Source organism: Mus pahari, chromosome 5 (assembly GCF_900095145.1).
Source record: "Mus pahari chromosome 5, PAHARI_EIJ_v1.1, whole genome shotgun sequence".
Lineage (NCBI taxonomy): Eukaryota > Metazoa > Chordata > Mammalia > Rodentia > Muridae > Mus > Mus pahari.
The window spans coordinates 85793978-85815442 of NC_034594.1; the positions used below are offsets into that span (position 1 = coordinate 85793978).

The 21465-nt window shown below is 35.2% G+C and overlaps 1 protein-coding gene across 6 annotated transcripts in view; it reads left to right on the forward strand.

Annotated features, from left to right (window-relative positions):
- Cdh7 (cadherin 7) overlaps positions 1 to 21465 on the forward strand; it is a 152761-nt gene that overhangs the window by 110350 nt on the left and 20946 nt on the right. For all 6 annotated transcript variants that reach the window (XM_021197642.2, XM_029539124.1, XM_021197640.2 and 3 more), the window contains 4 exons: positions 4939 to 5075; positions 5903 to 6024; positions 6696 to 6813; positions 17382 to 17633. In XM_021197642.2, coding sequence (XP_021053301.2) covers positions 4939 to 5075; positions 5903 to 6024; positions 6696 to 6813; positions 17382 to 17633 — 629 coding nt within the window. The remainder of the gene's footprint in view (positions 1 to 4938; positions 5076 to 5902; positions 6025 to 6695; positions 6814 to 17381; positions 17634 to 21465) is intronic.

The following is a 21465-nucleotide window of genomic DNA, read 5'->3' on the forward strand; positions in this document are numbered from 1 at the left end:
TTTTCTTTGATTGTTGTGTCCATGTTCCCTATGGAATCTTCTGTACCTGAGATTCTCTTTTCCATCTCTTGTATTCTGTTNCTGATGCTCATATCTATGGTTCCTGATTTCTTTCCTAGGCTTTCTATCTCCAGNGTTGTCTCTCTTTGTGTTTTCTTTATTGTTTCTACTTCCATTTTTAGATCCTTAATGGTTTTGGTCAATTCCATCCCCTGTTTGGTTGTGTTTTCCTGTAATTCTTCAAGGGATTTTTGTGTTTCTTCTAGCTGTTTATCAGTATTTTCCTGTAATTATTTAAGTGATTTTTGTCTTTCTTCTAGCTCTTTAGTAGTGTTTTCCTGTAACTCTTTAAGGAATTTTTGTCTTTCTTCTACCTGCTTAGTAGTGTTTGCCTGTAGTTTTTTAAGGACTTCAACCTGTTTAGCAGTGGTCTCCTGTAATTCCTTGAGGGATTTTTGTGCTTCCTCTTTAAGAGCTTTTACCTGTTAAGCAGTGTTCTCCTCTGTTTCTTTGAGTGAGTTATTAATGTCCTTCTTCAAATCTTCTACCACAATCATGATATGTGATTTTAAATTCACATCTTGCTTTTCGGGTGTGTTGGGGTATTCAGGACTCGCTGTGTTGGGTGTACTGGGTTTTGATGGTGCCCAGTGTTCTTGGTTTCTGTAAGGTTCTTACATTTGCCTTTCACCATCTGGAAATCTCTGGTGTTAATGTTCAAGCTGTCTCTAGCTGGAGTTTGTTCCTCCTATGATTCTGTTAGCCTTTGTCAGCACTCCTGGGAATCCAACTCTTTCCTGAGTCCCTGTGGTCAGACAACTCTCTGCAAGCAAGCTCACCTGTGATCCAGAGGACCTGCGGTGTGGAGATTCCTCCTGAACGTTCAGTTGCCTCCACAGTGATCCTAAGATCGCATGGGCAGTCCTCTAGGTACAGTGGGGTGTCTGCCGACTCTGTGCCCTTGGTGACCTGGTGCAGGAGCAGACCAGAAGGGACTTGTGCCCCTGGTCAGGCCAGTTATCTGCTTCCCTAGTGCTGTCTCAAGTCCCGTGCACAATTGGATTGGAGCAGAAGTTGTGTTCCTATCAGCAGTGATCCTAAAATCACAGGGGCAGTCCTCTAGGGACAGTGGGGGTGCCTGCTGCCTCCGCGTCCTAGGTGACCTGGTGCTGGCATAGACTGTAAGGACTTGTAGGAGCTGGTTCTTTAAGAAAACCATCAAGATAGATAAACCCTTAGCCAGACAAACCAGAAGGCACAGAAACAGTGTCCAAATTAACAAAATCAGAAATGAAACAGGAGATATAACTACAGACACTGAGGAAATTAAAAAAAAACAAGTCATCAGATCCTCAGATCCTACTACGAAAACCTATTTTCAACAAAACTGGACAATCTGGTGAAATAGACATTTTTCTAAGTTCAATCAGGATAAGATAATCCATCTAAATAGTCCCATAATCCCTAAAGTAATAGAAGCAGTCATTAAAAGTCTCCTAATCAAAAAAGCCCAGGACCAAATGGATTTACAGAATTCTATCAGACCTTCAAAGAAGTACCAATACTCTTCAAACTATTCCACAAAATAGAAACGGAAGGAAAATATCCACTTCAGTCTGTGAAGCCACAGTTACTCTGCATATTCTCCCTTGGAGATATAATGGTTTATGTCTAATGCGTAACTTGTCAAAATTTCCTTCCATAGAGGACTTCATATGAGATTTTTTTCTACTTCTTTCATGTTTAATGTTCCAAATAGATTTTTAAAAACTGCTTCAGTGCATATTGCTTTTAGCTTCAGAAGATATCATGTATATATAAGAGGCATTCAATTTTAAATTATTTTGATGACTTAAAAATATCAATACAGAATTGTATATTTTAAAATAAATTGTATTAGTTTAATAAAATTATAAGCAATTTAAAAAATAAAATAGTGAAATGCTATATTGTGTCTGAAAATTGATGTTGAACCCAAACAAAAAAATGGTTCAGAAAATTATGGAAAGTGATCCATAAATGTGTGATCAAGTTGTATTCTTTCTTTTGCAGGACAGCAAAATGGAAGAGGATGGTTGTAGGTGTTTTTGTTTGTTTTGTTTTATTTTTGCATGAAATTGATCCTCCTCATTGAGTCCCCATTTGTTGACTCTGTATGTACAAAATTGCAAAGAATTGTCTAGTTGGATTAAGTGTGTTACTGGGAGTAGGACTTCAGATTTTATTGCCAATGTGGCCTCTGAGTTTTATCACATGCTAGCTTATCTCTGCCCTCATGAACTCTAATGATCTGAAATTTCAAGTGCCCATAATAATCTGTATAAGTCACCTTTGTCTTTCTTTCTTTCTTATCATAGCCATAAAAATGTATCTCATATCATAGACTTTCCAAGGCATAGTGTGTTATTTAAGAATTCATATGGCATTAGTTACTTTATGGTTCCTGTGACAAAATGCATGAGAAGATAATCTTAAAATTTATATTGGCTCATGGTTTAAGGACCTATATTCCATCATAGCATGGAAGGCATAAAACTGTGAAAATGATGCAGACAATCACAAAAGAGCCAAAATCAGCAATTATTGGAGATTGTTAGTGTTCCTATGTCTTTCTCTTTTTAATATGAGATAATACAGAGATAAAATATGCTATTCATATTAGGGGCACATCTTTATTTCCCAGTTAAATCTCTCCTGAAACAACTGTGGAGTTTTTCCTAGTTGGAGTCAACTCACTCAAATTGACAATGAAAATTAGCCATTACATGAACCAAAATTTATTATATTTAACCATAATATTTCAACATTGGTCCACAAATTCCATGGCCTCCTCATACTGCAAAAAGAGTTTAATACATCTGTAAGTCATTTATATTTGAATAAACCAAATAAATCTCTAAGAGTTACTTATGTAGTTCTAATATTTTTCAAAATTTCAAAGTTCAGTAATCTCTTAGAAACTTTTGACTTATACCCAATCCAAGGAAAATTATAGAGAAACACATGGGAGGAGACAGAGGGAAACAATTGAAGCAGAAAAATAATTTGAATATTGTGAGAAATATTATTATAAAAATTGATATATCCTTATAATATGCAATATTATAGAGTGAATCTTTTCATTTCCAAAGAGAGAAGAGGTCATAGCGAAAAAACGATTGGAACACATGGAGGCTGAAACACAGAAAGGCAAACATTAGTTCTACAAAGCTCCATGTCTTTGCATCTGGGACAGATGGCATCATTTGAGTTATAACAGGATTAAGGAGCTCTGTCTTCCAGTTCCATCCCACATGATACCTGCACCTTCCCTCTAACACACCAGTTCCATTCTGTTTCTATAGCTGAGGATCCACTGCCCTCTATCTCTTAAAACACTGGCCCTTTGAGTCTTTAGACCTGAACCTGATTGCATACACTCCCATGATAGTGATTTGAACTTCAACAGCATTCTCTATTCTATCTTTTCAAAGGTGTTTACGATTACGTACTTAACAGCTGAAGTCTTCCATGGGTGGAAACTTGCCTTCGGGCATTTTCAATTATTTGAGATTTCTGTGCTTTCTCTTTAACATTTACATCTACCCGGATACCTTTAGCTTTTCTCTGAGAACCCACTCTCATTCCGTGAGAACACTCATGAAAAAAAACAAAACAAAAACAAAAAAAAAACAAAAACAAAAACATAAACTTCCAAAATCCTAGTCATATCATTCATATGCTATTCATATGGAAATAAGACGCTTTAGGAAAGATCTTAAAACATGCCATCTCAAATGACCCTACACTCAGCCAATATTGGTCTGGAACCACATGAGGAATTAAGAACTGAAAAAAATGCCTCAAAAGTATCTTCTGTGTTTTAATCTATTGATATTACATATAGTAGCCATTTCCCAGCAGTGAAATAAATAAGGTCCGTGCTACATCAATTGGTAAGAAAGAATGGAGACAATAGAAAATAGCAAACTTATTTTACAATATACTGACAACATTAGTACATTCTGTTCACTATGGATAAAAATTACTGGGATGGTGAATAAAGGAAAGAAGAACATGATTAAATAGAGTTTCATTAGTACTATATATCTGCTGGAAAAGCTAATATGTTTATAAGGATTGATGACAGAGTTAAGGCAGAGGAACAGATTATGTAAGGCTAAGTGATAAAAAAATATCTTGAAGATTTAGCATGTATAAAATTGAGTCAGTCGTTTAATGGTTATGCTTAAAATGAATGCACTTATTAAGTTTTTCTTTGTTCCTTTTGTGCTGAATTATTTGTTATGAAATTAGAACCACTGTCCAAATCAATTATGAAGACTACAGTGGGATTTAAGATGGTAATTGTGATAGAATATTAACATTGTCTGAGACTAGAAATGTACCACGATTGTTCACAAATGTTCATATTGTAAATATCGTGTGGAGGAAAAGGATGGAAATTTACAGCTTTAGGTGGACAACTTCAGCAGTAGATATACAACTTTCTTCACATGTTTTTGGAAAGCAAGTTAATACTTCTAAGTGATGATTCTAGTCAAAAGACATGTTAATATTGGGTTGGTGTAATCAAAACAAAATGTGATAGACCCAGAAGATCAAAAGATAACTGAATATGTTTAACTTTACAGGGACCCATATCCAGGTGCTAGTGTCAATTATAAATAATAATAGCAATGCTTAAAGAGGTATAATGTAATATTCAAATCCTTGTTGAAGAATAAATGTATTCTATAATGCTCATTTCCAAATATTTTTACAGATGAAGAAATAGATTACCAATACACAGGCTACACAGAAAAAGGTCCAAAGATGATATATGCTACTGTAATTAGTTAATAGGATTTGATGGTTACCTAAGAAATTAATGAAAAATATTTAAAAAGATTCTAAAGAAACATGAATGTGAAATATTTTCTCTAAATTTTCAACTAGATATTCAATTGACAGAAACACAGACTTGGAGAGGTATTTCAATATTGATGCCAACAGTGGAGTTATTACTACTGCTAAATCATTGGATCGAGAGACAAATGCTGTTCATAACATTACAGTCCTCGCAATGGAAAGCCGTAAGTCAAAAGATTTAAAATGAGTTTTTGATGGAGCAAGGTGAGAGTAGAGAATGGGTAGTTATTAGGTGAGGTCAGTTAAGCCTGTCTAAACTGAATAAACCCCAGAATGTCCCAAATCAGTAAGATGTAAAATACATACAGATTTCTTGTTTCTATGTGCTGAAGCTTACATAAATAATGCAAAAGAGAAAGTGTAAAAACTGAAGGGTGTGTGTGACTTACCTTCTGAAGCCTTTTGTCTGATTACATCATAGATATTGTCTTTATATTAATAGGAGATTACTGAATTGGTGTCTACCAATACACACATATATATGATTGTCGTGAATTCGAACTATTTTTAGTCTTGAATAAAATAACTGAAGAGAAAATATAACCATATACTACTAAATATATAGTCAAAGTAAATGAGTGTATATGATATGCTTCTACTGATATAAATATGGGATATGGCACTATTAAAATAAATTGCATGGTTCACTATTCCTCATTCAGCACTTTTATCAGGGACTGTCCACATATGTAAATAAACATATTCATGTGAAACATATGTAAATATAGAATGTCAAAACTAGATTTTAAACAACCACATAAAATGTATGTTTGAATATATATACATATAAATTAATGAGTTTATGTGGGTGAAATTATTTGTAGTTTTGTTTAAATAGTGTGGTTTTATGAATCTAGTTTTATTTGAGATTATACTTTAGAAAAGGAAAATTGTCAATTTTTTGCTTGACTTTTCTATTCTTTGAATAAAATAGCAATACATGATGAGTAGTTTATCAGAGTTAACTGGTCAATATTTTCTTATATTTCAGAGAATCCATCCCAGGTGGGGAGAGGCTATGTGGCCATCACTATACTGGATATTAATGACAACGCACCTGAGTTCGCCATGGACTATGAAACCACTGTCTGTGAAAATGCTCAGCCAGGGCAGGTGAGATGCTTTGCATCAGCTTCCTTCTTGCAGTTTATCTAAAAGCAAAAGCATCCTGTGAATGTGCCTTTGAAACTCCCACTTTTAAGATAACTCACAATCCGCATGTTTCAGCAAAATTATCACTTTGATGTGTAGTGCAAGCTAATATTAAAGGAACTTTCAAATTCTTGTTTAATTGGGCTATGATATTCCTCAGGAAGAGAAGTTAAACATTGTAAAAATCCCTGATATGTACTTAAAGGCCTAGATTCCTTTAAGGAGGAATAAAATGCATTAAGGAGAAATTAGGTTTCACTGGGCTCCTTCCTGTTTTATGTTATACAAAGGAGTTTACATACATCAAGTTTCTAAGAATTCAGTACATTTCACAGTGGCTTTGGCTTGTCCCTCTCTATTTCTTAGAGTCTTAAGATGTTTACAGGGATGTCTAATCAATTTTACAGCTTGATTTTGAGGTTCACAAATGTAACTTCAAACGTGCTTTGAAAAGGGCATTCATTTACCGAGGACCATTTTAGAATAAGTTCGAGTTGGTATACCTGATCTATTCCCTGGATTCATTCAAAAAGATGGCATTTGTGATAAGGTGTAAAATTGCTGTGTCCTGCTGTAGAAATCTCAGCAGAATACATTAGTATAATTATTTTGCTTTCATTCTCTCTACCAAGGTTATCCAGAAAATCAGCGCAGTAGATAAAGATGAGCCATCCAATGGACACCAGTTTTACTTCAGCTTAACAACAGATATGACAAATAACCACAACTTTTCATTGAAAGATAACAAAGGTAAGGCTAGTTACACCATTGCAAGCATTGACTCCTAAGAAAGTCCATTATTTCATTTCAAAATGCTTTTCATAGGAGAAAAAAGGAAGTACATTTATTAAAAGGCAGTGATTTTTATCCATAGATTTCCTATTATAGAGGAGAAGCTGCTATTTAAATCATTTTAGGCATAGAGCCAAATCAGAAGTGCTAGGTCTATATCTCTTGGCTGTCTCCTAGGTATTTACCTCCTCATTTATATACCATGCTGATTATCCAAATGATATCATGCTTTGAAGGTCAGCTAAGGTCCTTAATAGTACAATGTGGACACTACTTGAGAGCTCAGAAAACATTTGGATTATATACATTTTGAGGGGTGGGGGGCTCAAGACAGTGTTTCTCTGTGTAGCCCTGGCTGTCCTGGAACTCACTCTGTAGACCAGGCTGGCCTCGAACTCAGAAATCTGCCTGCCTCTGCCTCCCAAGTACTGGGATTAAAGGCATGCCCCACCACTGCCCAGTGGATTATATACATTTTAAATTAACAATCACATAATGTTCTTAAGAATAACAAAAACTTTTGTATTTTTCCACAAAAATGTACCTTTTCAGGTAAAATATAATAATAATAATAATAATAATAATAATAATAATAATAATAATAATGATGATGATGATAATGATAATAATATTTGGATAACTTGAAAGTGAAGGAAATTGACACAATAGAAATCAATTTGTATGAAAGGACTCTGTATATTGAACACATTTGCTACTTACTACAGTAATAGTTCATTACAACACATATAAATTAATCACCACCCTGTCCAGAAACAATGAAAACTCCTTGATTTGCATAAGTAAACAATGGGTAACACAGTCACTTCTTCATCTTCAGAGAAGTTGATGGACATCATTTAAGTTGCTATGCTCGCCATGTCCTCTAAAATGGAAATGCTCATTTGGATTCTTTCATATTGTCATTAAGCCATCTCATAAAATCTTTTAAATTAATGAACAAAAGCAAAATATTAAATATTAAAAGTATTCTCACATCAAACTTAGTTTCCTTCCTTAACAGTTAGTTGTGCCTACCATGGATAAGTGTTATTGTAGTGACACTTTACAAGTACCTATAGGCTGATTGCTGTTCTGCTTAATGCGTACTCATAATTATCAGACATTCATAAAGAAGCATTCGAACTCACTCACATTTTATAAAGGTTTTCATGTGAATCAGGTATCGATTTAAACTAAAGAGACCAGGCGGCTTACCGGAACAGACTCGCTTTCAGAAAGAATTTAGGAAATCTTTTGCCTGAGGACAAAACTTTAGTGCAAAAACTGATTTTAGCCTAGAAAATTCAATCTGAAAATAATAATTTTTTTGCCTGATCCTGTTCTCTACCTAATGAGAACACTCTGTTGTCCCTTTAGTAATATAAAGGAGAGAGCATTCTCTGGGTGAGTAATCCCAAACTCTCTGACTTAATCATTGTTGCAAAAGTTCACTCTGAGTCTTTGAAGTCATCCAGCACAGATGCAGACAGGGGAATATATGACCTTCACAAGAAGATGCTGAATATATCCCTCAAGTGCCACAGTCCAATAGCAGCAATATTGCTGTACAACATTTACAAGAAAATCTCTGGATTTATGGGGCATCCCTACTGCCATACGTCTGAAATCTCCACATGTCACTTACAGCAAGCCCAAAGTTTCCAAGGCCGTACCTTGAAGGGCATCAGTAGAGTAATTAAAGATTATTAGTCTTGTCTTCTACATTAGGCAAGATAATACAGAGTACTTTACAAGCTCTTTCTTTTTTTTCTGTTAGAAACAATTTAATAATGTATTTTAAATTACCACATATAGGATTTGAAAACATAACTGCATATCTTTACTAATATCAAATTATTACACTTACATACAAAAATTTTATAGTAAAAGTATTTTGTATAACTAGGCTAAATAAAAAAGTTAAATGAAAACTGTGTTCCTCCAAAAAAATATTATCTCTAATTTGAGTTTTTTTTAATAATTTGATATTTTATTTATTAACATTTCAAATGTTATCCCCTTTCCCAATTTCCCCCACCCAGAAACTACCTATCACATCCCCCCTCTTCCTGGTTCTGTGAGGGTATACCCCTACCAACCCACCTACTCCTACCTCCCTGCCCTCAAATTACCCTACACTAGGGCATTGAGTTTTTATAGGACCAAGGGCCACTTCTGCCATTGATGCCCAACAAGGCCAAACTCTGCTACATATAAAGCTGGAGCCATGGGTCCTTCCATGGGTATTCATTGGTTTGTGGTTTAGACCCTGGGAGCTCTGGTTGGTTGATATTGTTTTTCTTCCTATGGGGTTACAAACCCCTTAAGCTCCTTCAGTCCTTTTTCTAATTCCTCCATTGGGGCCCCAGTGATCAGTACAATAGTTGGCTAGGAGGACCACCTCTGTATATGTCAGGCTCTGCAAGAGCCTCTCAAGAGACAACTCTATCAGGCTATCAGGCTCCTGTCAGCAAGCACTTCTTGGCGTTCACAATTGAGTCTGCATTTGGTGACAGTTTATGGCTTGTATCCCCAGGTAGGAAGTCTTTGGATGGCCTTTCCTTCAGTCTCTGCTCCAGATTTTGTCTCTGTATTTCCTCCCTTGATTGTGTTCCCACTTCTAGGAAGGACTGAAGCATCCACACTTTGGTCTTCCTTATTCTTGATATTCATATGGTCTGTGAATTGTATCTTGGGTATTCCCATCATTAGGGTATACCCAAGATAATATTCACATGTCAGTAAGTGCATACCATGTGTGTTCTTTTGTGATTGGGTTACCTCACTGAAGATCTTATTTTCTAATTCCATCGATTTGCTAAGAATTTCAAGAATTCGTTATTTTCGATAGCTGAGTAGTACTCCATTGTGAAAATGCACATTTTCTGTAACCATTCCTCTATTGAAGGACATCTGGGGGATTTTCAGATTCTGTCTATTATAAATAAGGCTGCTATGAACATAGTAGAACATGTGTCCTTGTTATATGTTAGAGAATCTTTTGGGTTTATGCCCAGGAGTGGTATAGCTGGGTCTTTGGGTAACACTATGTCCAGTTTCCTGAGGAATAGCCAGACTGATTTCCAGAGTAGTTTTACCAGCTATTCCATGTACAATGGAGGAGTGTTCCTCTTTCTCCACATTCTTGCCAGTATCTGCTGTCATCTGAGATTTTGTTCTTAGCCGTCTGACTGGTGTGAGGAGGAATCTCAGGATTGTGTTGATTTTCATTTCCCTGAAGACAAAGGAGTGTTATTTAGGTACTTCTTGGCCATTCTATGTTCCTCACTTGAGAATTGATTGTTTAGATGTGTTCCCCAATTTTAATAGGGTTATTTGGTTCTCTGGAGTTTAACTTCTTGATATATATATCAAGAAGGTTGTTTATCAAATTTAGAAGTTCTCTGGTGGAATTTTTTGGGTCACATAAGGATACTATCAGTGCCTGGAAAATATAGAAGTGGATGCTCACAGTCAGCTATCGAATGGAACACAGGGCCCCCAATAGGGGAGCTAGAGAAAGTACCCAAGGATCTGAAGGGGTCTGCAACCCTATAGGTGGAACAACAATATGAACTAACCAGTACCCCCAGAGCTTGAGTCTCTAGCTGCATATGTAGCAGAAGATGGTCTAGTCAGCCATCATTGGGAAGAGAGGCCCCTTGGTCTTGCAAACTTTATAAGCCCCAGTACAGGGGAACACCAGGGCCAAGATGGGGGAGTGTGTGGGTAGGGGAGTGTCGGGGGAGGGTATTGGGGACTTTGGGGATGGCATTTAAAATGTAAATGAAGTAAATACCTAATAAAAATTGGAAAAAAATCTTATAGAAATACATCCAGGAAATAAAGAATTTAATAGTATGAAAAAGAAAGGATACTATCATATCATCTACAAATAGTGATATTTTGATTTCTTCCTTTCCAATTTGTATGATTTTGACCTCCTATTGATGTTTCATTGCTCTGCCTAAGAATTTGTGTACTACATTGAATAGGTAGAGAGAGAGTGAGAGGGGCAGCCTTGCCTAGTCTCTGATATATATATATATATATATATATATATATATATATATATATAGATAGATAGATAGATAGATAGATAGATAGATAGATAGATAGATAGGATATTAGCCCCCTTTCAGATTTAGGATTGGTAAAGCTCTTTTCCCAGTCAGTTGGTTGCTGTTTTGTCCTATTGACAATGTCCTTTGCCTTACAGATGTTTTGCAATTTTATGAGGTCCCATCCATGTGTTGTTGAGCTTAGAGCATAAGCCATTGGTGTTCTGTTCAGGAACTTATGCCCTGTGCCCATGTCTTCCAGGGTCTTGCTGAATTTCACTTCTATTAGTTTCAGTGTATCTGGTTTTATGTGGAGGTCCTTGATCTACTTGGACTTGAGCTATGTACAAGGAGATAATTATGGATCATTTTTTATCCTTCTACAAGCTGACCACAAGTTGAACCAGCACCATTTGTTGAAAATGCTGTCTTGATTCAAGTGGGTGGTTTAGCTCCTTTTTCAAAGATCAAGTGACCTTTGGTGTTGGTTCATTTTTGAGTCTTCAGTTCTATTCCATTGATCTTCCAGCCAGTCTCTGAACAAATATCGTGCAGTTTTAAACACCATTGCTCTGTAATACAGCTTGAGGCCAGGGATGGTGATTCCCTCAAAAGTTCTTTTATTATTGAGTATAGTTTCTGATTTCTTGGGTTTTTGTTATTCCAAATGAATTTGTGAATTGCTCTAGCTCTATGAAGAATTTAGTTGGAATTTTGATGGGTATTGCATTGTATCTCTAGATTTCCTTAGGCAAGATGGCCATTTTTAGCTGGGCAGTGGTGGCACACACCTTTAATCTCAGCACTTGTGAAACAGAGGCAGGTGGATTTCTGAGTTCAAGGCCAGCCTGGTCTACAGAGTGAGTTCCAGGACAGCCAGGGCTATACAGAGAAACCCTGTCTCAAAAATCCAAAAAAAAAAAGGGGGGGGCATTTTTACTATATTAATCTTTCCAATCCATGATCATGGCAGACCTTTCCATCTTCTGAGATCTTCTTTGATTTCTTTCTCCACAGACTTGAAGTTCTTGCCATAGAGATCTTTCACTTGCTTGTTTAAAGTCACACCAAAGTATTTTATATAATTTGTGACTACTATGAAAGGTGTCATTTCCCTTATTCTTTCTCAGACTGTTTAATCTTTGAATAGGGAAGGCTAATGACTTGAGTTAATTTCATATCCAGCCACTTTAATGAGGTTGTTTATCAAATTTAGAAGTACTCTGGTGAAATTTTTTGGGTCACATAAGGATACTATCATATCATCTACAAATAGTGATATTTTGATTTCTTCCTTTCCAATTTGTATCACTTTGACCTCCTATTGTTTCATTGCTCTGCCCAAGAATTTGTGTACTACACTGAATAAGGAGCGAGAGTGAGGGGGCAGCCTTGCCTAGTTCCTGATTTTAATGGGCATGCTTCAAGTTTCTCTCCATTTAACTTATTGTTGGCTACTCGTGTGCTCAATATTGCTTTTACTATGTTTAGGTATAAGTCTTGAATTCCTGATCTTTCCAAGGCTTTTACCATGAAGGGGTGTTGAATTTTGTCAAATGTTTCTCAGCATCTAATGAGATGATCGTGTGGTTTTTTTCTTTGAAATTGTTTTTATAGTAGATTATGTTGGTGACTTTTCCTTTTATTAAACCATCCCTACATCCCTGGGATGAAGTCTACTTGATCATGAAGGATGATTGTTTTGATGTATTCTTGGCTTCGGTTTGCAATAATTTTATTGAACATTGTAACATTGATATTCATAAGGGAAGTTGTTTTGAAATTCTCTTTCTTTTTTGAGTCTTTGTGTGGTTTAGGTATAAATATATTTATGTCTTCATAGAATGGATTGAATATTGTTCGTTCCATTGCTATTTTGTGGAATAATTTGAAGAGAATTGGTATTAGGTCTTCTTTTAAAGAATCTGCACTAAAACCATCTGGTCCTGTTTTTTTTGTTTGTTTGTTTGTTTGTTTGTTTGTTTGTGTTTGGGAGAATTTTAACAACATTGCTAGTTCTTTAGGGGTTATGGGACAGTTGAGAGGGTATACCTCATACTAATTTAACATCGATACCTAGTATCTGTCTAGAAAGGTGTCCATTTCATCCAAGTTTTGTTGAGTGTAGGCTTTTGTATTAGGATCTGAGGGTATTTTGAGTTTCTGTTGTTATGTCTCCCTTTTCAGTTCAGATTTTGTTAATTTGGATACTGGTTAGTCTGGCTAAGGGTTTATCTATCTTGTTGATTTCCTTAAAGAAGCATCTCCTGGATTTGTTGATACTTCCTATAGATCTTTCTGTTTCCCCTTGGTTAATTTCAGCCCTGAGTTTGATTATTTCCTGTCAACTACACCTCTAGGATGAATTAGCTTCTTTTTGTTCTAGAGCATTTAGGTATGCTTTCAAGCAGCTAGTGCATGCTTTCTCCAGTTTCTTTTTACAGGTACGCAGAGCTGTAAGTTTTCCTCTTATCATTGTTCTCATTGTGTCCCATAAGTTTGGCTATGATGTACATTCATTTTCATTAAATTCTTAAAAGTCTATAATTATTTCTTCATTTCTTCCTTGATCAAGTTATCACTGAAGAGAGCCATGTTCAGTTTCAATGTGTATGTGGGCTTACCATTGTTTGTGTTGTTACTGAAGACCAGTCTTAGTACTTGGTAGTCTGATAAAATTTATGGGATTATTTCAATTTTCTTATATATGTTGAGGCCTGTTTTGTGAACAATAATATGGTTAATTTTGGAGATGGTACCATGAGGTGATGATGACAAGGTATATTCTTTTGTTTTAGAATGAAATATTCTATAGATATCTTTTAAATCCATTTGGTTCATAAGTTCTGTTAGTTTCATTGTGTCTTTGTTTAGTTTGTGTTTCCATGACCTTTCCATTGCTAAGAGTGGGGTTTTGAAGTCTTCCTTCTATTACAGTGTGTGGTACAATATGTGCTTTGAGCTTTAGTAAAATTTCTTTTTTGAATGTGGGTGCCCTTGCATTAGGAGCACAGACATTCTGAATTGTGATTTTATCTTGGTGAATTTGTCCTTTGTTGAAAATGAAGTGTCCTTCCTGCTCTTTTGGTTGAAAGACAATTGTATGCAATATTTGAATGGCTACTCCAGCTTGTTTCTTGGGACCATTTGCTTGGAAAAATTTTTCCATTCTTTTACTCTCACATAGTGTCTGTCTTTTTCATTGAAGTACATTTCCTGTTTGTAGCAAAATGCTGGGTCCTGTTTAAGTATCCAGTCTGTTAGTCTATGTCTTTTTATTAGGGAATTGAGTTCATTGATGTTAATAGATATTAAGGAAAATTGATTGTTGCTTCCTATTATTGTTGATATTAGAGGTGGAATTATGTTTGTGTGGTTATCTTTTTTTGTGTGTGTGTTTGTTGGAAGATTACTTTCTCGCATTTTCTAGGGTGTTGTTTCCCTCCTTGAGTTAAGAGTTTTCTATCCATTATCCTTTGTAGGGCTGGATTTGTAAAAAGATATTGTGTAAATTTGGTTTTGTCATGGAATAGCTTGATTTCTCCATCTATGGTAATTGAGAGTTTTGCTGGGTATAGTAGCCTGGACTGGCATTTGTGTTCTCTTAGGGTCTCTATAACATCTGTCCAGGATCTTCTGGCTTTTATAGTCTCCGGTGAGAAATCTGCTATAATTCTGATAGGTCTGCCTTTATATGTTACTTGACCTTTTTGCCTGCTGCTTTTAATTTTTTTGTTTTGTTTTGTTTTGTGCATTTGGTGTTTTGACTATTATGTTACAGGAGGAATTTCTTTTCTGGTCCTATCTATTTGGAGTTCTGTAGCTTTCTTGTATGTTCATGGGCATCTCTTTCTTTAGTTTAGAGAAGTTTTCTTCTATAAATACTTCTTTAAATCCTTTAAGTTGGGAGTCTTCACTCACTTCTATACCTACTATCCTTTGGTATGAACTTCTCATTGTGTCCTGGATTTCCTGGATGTTTTGGATAAATACCTTTTAGTATGTTGCATTTTCTTTGACTGTTGTTTCAATGTTTTCTGTGGTATCTTCCATACATGAGATTCTCTTTTCTATCTCTTCTATTTGGTTGGTGATGATTGCATCTATGACTCCTGATCTCTTTCCTAGGTTCTCTATCCCCAGGGTAGACACTCCTTTTGATATCTTTTTTTGTTTCTACTTACATTTTTAGATCCTTGATAGTTCTGTTCAATTCCTTCACCTTTTTGGTTGTGTTTTGCTGTAATTCCTTTATGGGGTTTTTGTGTTTCCTCTTTAAGGGCTTCTACCTGTTTACCTATATTGTCCTGTATTTCTTTAAGAAAGTTATTTATGTCCTTCTTAAAGTCCTCTATCATCACCATGAGAAGTGATTTTAAATCTGAATTTTGAGTTTCCAGTTTTATATCCAGTACTTGGTATGTTGTGAGAACTGGGTTCTGATGATGCCAAGTAACCTTGGTTTCTGTTGCTTATGTTCTTCGGGTTGCTTCCTGCCATCTGGTTATCACTACTGCTTCCTGCACTCACAGTCTCTGATTGAAGCCTGTCCCTCCTGTTATCTTGGTTATGTTAAAACTCCTCAGAGTCCAGCTGTCTCTGTGATCCTGTGATCCTGGTGTGACCAAGCTCCTGAAATCCTGTGCTCCTATGATCCTAAGATCCTAGGCATGTTCGACCACCTGGGAGTCAAGCTTCCTCTGAGGGTTGTGGGATTGGGTGCAGAGCTATCGCCCAAGGTCTTCTCAAGGCACCAGCTCTGACCACTACAATATCTTTCTTGATCATAGGGCTCTTCTTTCACATGCTGAGCATTTGGACCATGCTTCTCAATGCTGTGTGTATGTGTTTGTGTGCGTGCCCATGTATATGGCTATATGGCTATCTATAGATGATTTTTATGTGAACAATGTTATACTATCAATATTCAATACAATTTTCTGAATCATTTTTATTAATTCATAGAGATAGTATTAACATTTTTAAAAAGCAAACCACTACCCTGTATATTATTAAGTATCCATTCACATGAAGGATAACTCTAAACAACCTCATTCTTAGTCAGCTAATGCATTTTACAATTTCAAATTTATAACTTACAATTAAATATTTTAAAAACATAATTTTTAAAAACATTTCAAAATTGCATATATAAAATATACTAGATACAAAATGATACTGGAATATTTGTATTTTGTCTAATCAATATGTTTTAATTGATCTTGTATATTAGCTTATTGCTTTGTGATGCTAATGCAGTTATATCAACTTATTTTCTTTAAAATATTACTGAATTCTTCATGATAATATTAAATAAGCAATTTTCAACTATTTGTGAAAGATTATCAAATAAAAGTTTATTTGCCTGCAGGATAACAGTATGACCCTATTTTTTTGTGTGTGTGGTTTTGTTTTAGTAGTTAATATAAATTTTATGAATCTTATTGATTCATATTAGTTAATTGAGAGAAATGACACAAAGAAATACCTCAAAATTAAATTTATTTCCATAATATATATTGCAGTTATATGAATGAATCAATTAATTTCAAATATTCCTAATCATTTAACCTTCTTAGGTAAGTACAATAATGAATGTAAATTAATATCTATGCTATTAATAAAATACTTATAAGGATGCTACATGAGAAACTATGAATAACAGATATGTAAAATAATTTCAATACTCTTACTTGTGAGTATCTGTGTTTAACAGTTCCTTTCTCTTTTTTTTTTAAGACATTAATAGACCATGTCTATGATGGAAGACTTATAAGATTATATCACCTAACTAAATCATAAATATCTTAGTTTATGTCAGTAAATCATGATATGAACATAAGAAGTAGCATGTGTCATTTCTCAGAACATATGCCCTAGTTTAGTGATATATAATTACATATCAATTTAAATAGAAACTATGCTATTTTATGGTATATTACTTAATTGATTTGGAAGCTTTTCAAACAAGTGATAAATTTGAAATTATACTAAAAAGGAATATCTATTAATTTAAAACTTTATCAAGGTTTCTATAAATATATAATTTGAAATTTTGGATATCTGAAACAACAAAGATTTCATTTAAGAAAACATTTAGTTTTACATTATAATGGTGGGGTTTTTTTTGTTTTGTTTAATTGGCTATCTGTTGAGGAACAGAAATACCTTAATAATTACCATGAATTACATAAGAAATTTATCTTTCTGTCCAAAAAAATTTATTGAAGGTGTTTCAAAAAAAAAAAACAGAAAAGAAAAGAAAAGAAAAGAAAAGAAAGAAAGAAAAGAAAGAAAGAAAGAAAGAAAGAAAGAAAGAAAGAAAGAAAGAAAGAAAGAAAGAAAGAAAAATTCTTATGGCACAGCTCTTTTGCCATTTAGGAGAAATGTACAAAGTGTGACTTCACATTTGTAAACATAAAGCTCTTGAAAAGCTTTGTTATACATTTCTGTTCTTTATCCTAGACAATACAGCCTCAATACTCACAAGAAGAAATGGCTTCCGCAGACAGGAACAATCAGTTTATTATCTGCCTATTTTCATTGTGGACAGTGGATCTCCTTCACTAAGCAGTACCAACACACTTACCATCCGTGTATGTGACTGTGACGCTGATGGCATAGCTCAGACCTGCAATGCAGAGGCCTATGTTCTACCTGCTGGCCTCAGCACTGGGGCCTTAATAGCAATACTGGCCTGTGTCCTGACACTATTGGGTAGGTACTGGTTTCTGTTATTGCTTTGTAGGAAAAATTACCAAAACAACCAAACACCATAAGTTTTCTTGTCTCGTTTTTATTTCCTTTGAGTACCTTTTCAAGGATATGTAAATAATTTACCAGAAGATGTTATACTAAGACAAACTACTCACCTTTCAATCAAGCAGTGTGCTTAAAAGTACAACATATAATAAAAGAATATGAGCTTTGCTTTCAAAAAGCAGCCCAAGATATATTATCTGAACTTACTATGAATATTTTCCAATAATTTAGTTTTAAAACAATCCTTTTTCTTTATTTTTTTGATGTTATAATATTTAAATTTTTTCATTATATATTTTATCTATTTAAATTTCAGATATTATTCCCTTTCCCAGTATCTCCTACTAAAATGCCCTATCCCATCACATACCCCCTGCTTTTATGAGGGTACACCCACCCAAACACTCCTACCTAACTGCACTGGAATTCCCCTACACTGGGGCATCCAACCTTCACAAGACCTCGTGCATCTCCTTTAATTGATACCTCACAAGGTCATCCTCTTCTTCATATGCAGCTGGACCCATGGGTCCCTCCATGTGTACTCTTTGGTTGGTGGTTTAGTTTCTGGGAGCTCTTGGGGGTCTTATTGGTTGATATTGTTGTTCTCTCTATGGGGTTGCAAACCCCTTCAGCTCCTTCAATCCTTTCTCTAACTCCTCAATTAGGGAACCAATACTCAGTCTAATATATGGCTGGGAGCCTCCACCTCTGTATTTGTCAACTCTGGAAGCGCCTCTCAGGAGACAACTATATCAGGGTCCTGTCAGCAAGTACATTTTGGCATCCCCAGTTGTATCTGGGTTTGGTGTCTATATATGAGATGGATCTTCAGGTGGAGCAGTCTCTGAATGGCCTTTCCTTCAGTCTCTGCTCCACACTTTGTCTCTGTATTTTCTCCATTGAGTATTGTGTTCCCACTTCCAAGAAAGAATGAAGCACCCACACTTTGGTCTTCCTTCTTCATGAGCTTCATGCAGTCTGTGAATTGCATCTTGGGATTCCGAACTAATATCCACTTATCAGTGAGTATATGCCATGTGTGTTCTTTTGTGATTGGGTTACCTTATTGAGGATGATATTTTCTAGTTCCATCCATTTACCTAAGAATTTCATAAAGTTATAGTATTTAAGTGGAAAGTACTCAATTGTGTAAATGTACCACATTTTCTGTCCATTCCTCTTTTGAGGAAAGTCTGGGTTGTTTCTAGCTTCTGGTTATTGTAAATAATGCATCTATGAATAGAGTGGAGCATGTGTCCTTGTTATATGTTGGAACATCTTTTGAGTATATGCCCAGGAGACCTATAGGTGTATCCTCAAGTAGTACTATGTACAATTTTATGAGGAACCTCCAGAGTAGTTTTGCCAGCTTGTAATCCCACCAACAATGGAGGAGTGTGCCTCTTTCTCCACATTCTTACCATCATCTGCTATCACCTCCATTTTTGATTCTAGCCATTCTGACTAGTATGAGGTGGAATCTCAGCGTTGTTTTGATTTTCATTTCTCTGGTAACTAAGGAATGTTCTTTAGGTGCCTCTTAGCCATTCTATATTCCTCACTTGAGAATTCCTTGTTTAGTTGTGTTCCCTAATTTTAATAGGGATATTTGGTTCTCTGGCATCTAGCTTCTTGAGATATATATTGGATATTAGCCTTCTTTCAGTTGTAAGATTCATAAAGATCTTTCCCCAATCTGTTGGTTGCTGTTTAGTTCTATTGACAATGCCCTTTGCCTGATAGATGGTTCACAATTTTATGAGGCCCCATGTGTCTATTGTTGAACTTATAGCAGGAAGTTCAGGAACTTATGCCCTGTACCCATATATTCCAGGCTTTTGCTGACTTTCTCTGTTATTAGTTTCAGTGTATCTGGTTTTATGTGGAGGTCCTTACTTGAGCTATGTACCAGGAGATAAGTATGGATCAATTTTCATTCTTCTACCTGCTGACCACCAGTTGAACCAGCACCATTTTTTGAAATTGCTGTCTTGATTCAAGTGGATGGTCTTAGCTCCTTTTTCAAAGATCAAGTGACCAAAGATCTGTGGGTTCATATCTGGGTCATCAATCCTCTTCCATTGATCTACCTCCCTGTCTCTGTACCAGTTACATGTAGTTCTTATTGCTATTGCTCAGTAAATGCAGCTTGAGGCCAGGGATAGTGTTTCCCCCAGAAATTCTTATTGTTGAGAAGAGTTTTCAGTATTCTGGTTGTTTTATATTAGTTCAAATAAACTTCCAAATTGTTCTTTTTAACTCCATGAAGAATTGAGTTGGAATTTTAATGGGCATTACATTGAATCTGTAGATTGCTTTAGGCAAAATGGCCATTTTTACTCTATTAATCTTTCCAATCCATGAGCATGGGAGATCTTTCCATCTTCTGAAATCTTTGTTTTCTATCTCCACAGACTTGATGTTCTTGTCATACAGATCTTTCACTTGCTTTGTTAGAGTCACATCAAGATATTTTATATTAATTGTGACTACTATGAAAGGTGTCATTTCCATAATTCCTTCCTCAGCCTGTTTATCATTTGAGTAGAGGAAGGATAATTGCTTGTTTGAGATAATCTTATATCCAGCTTCTTTGATGAAGTTGTTTATCAAGTCTAGAAGTTCTCTTGTGGAATTTTTTTGGGTCACTTAAGGATGCTATCATAAAATCTGCAAACAGTGATATTTTTGACTTCTTCCTTTCCAAATTTATCCCTTTGAACTCCTTTTGTTGTTTAATTTCTCTGGCTATGATTTTGTATACTAAATTAAATAGGTAGGGAGAGAGTGAACAGCTTTTCCTAGTCCCTGATTTTAGTGGGAATGCTTCAAGTTTCTCTATATTTAGTTTAATTTTGGCTACTGGAGTGCTCTATATTGCTTTTATTATGTTTAGGTATGGTCCTTGAATTCGTGATCTTTCCAAGATTTTTATCATTAATGGGTATTGGATTTTGTTAAATGCTTTCTCAGCATCTAACAAGATGATCATGTGGTTTTTGTCTTTGGGTTTGTTTATATAGTTGTTTATGTCGATGGATTTTCATATATTAAACCATCCCAGCATCCCTGGGATGAAGCGAACTCGATCATGATGGATGATTGTTTTGATGTGTTCTGCATTCGGTTTGTGAGAATTTTATTGAGTATTTTTCCGTCTATATTCATAAGAGAATGTAGTCTAGTTCTCTTTGTTAGGTCTTTGTGTGGTTTAGGTATAAGCATAATTATGGCTTCATAAAATGAATTGGGTAGTGTTCCTTCTGTTTCTATTTTGTGGAATAGTTTGAAGAGTATTGTTACTAGGTCTTCTTTGAAGGTCTGATAGAATTCTGCATTAAACCCATCTGGCCTTGGACTTTTTTGGGGTTGTGAGATTTTTAATCACTGCTTTTATTTCTTTAGGTGTTATGGGACCCATGGGTTTAGATGGTTTAACTGATCCTGATTTAACTTTTTTACCTTTTATCTGTCTAGAACATTGTCTATTTCATCTGGATTTTCCAGTTTTGTTGAATATAGGCTTTTGTATTTGGATCTGATAACTTTTTGTGTTTCCTTAGTTTCTGTTGTTATATTGCCTTTTTTCATTTCTGATTTTGTTAATTTGGATACAGTCTCTGTGCTCTCTTTTTAGCCTGGATAAGGGTTTATCTATCTTGTTGATATTCTCAAAGAAGCAAATCCTCGTTTTGCTGATTTTTTTTTTTTTTTTTGTATAGTTCTATTCGTTTCTACTTGGTTGTTTTTAGCCCAGAGTTTGATTATTTGCTGCTGTCTACTT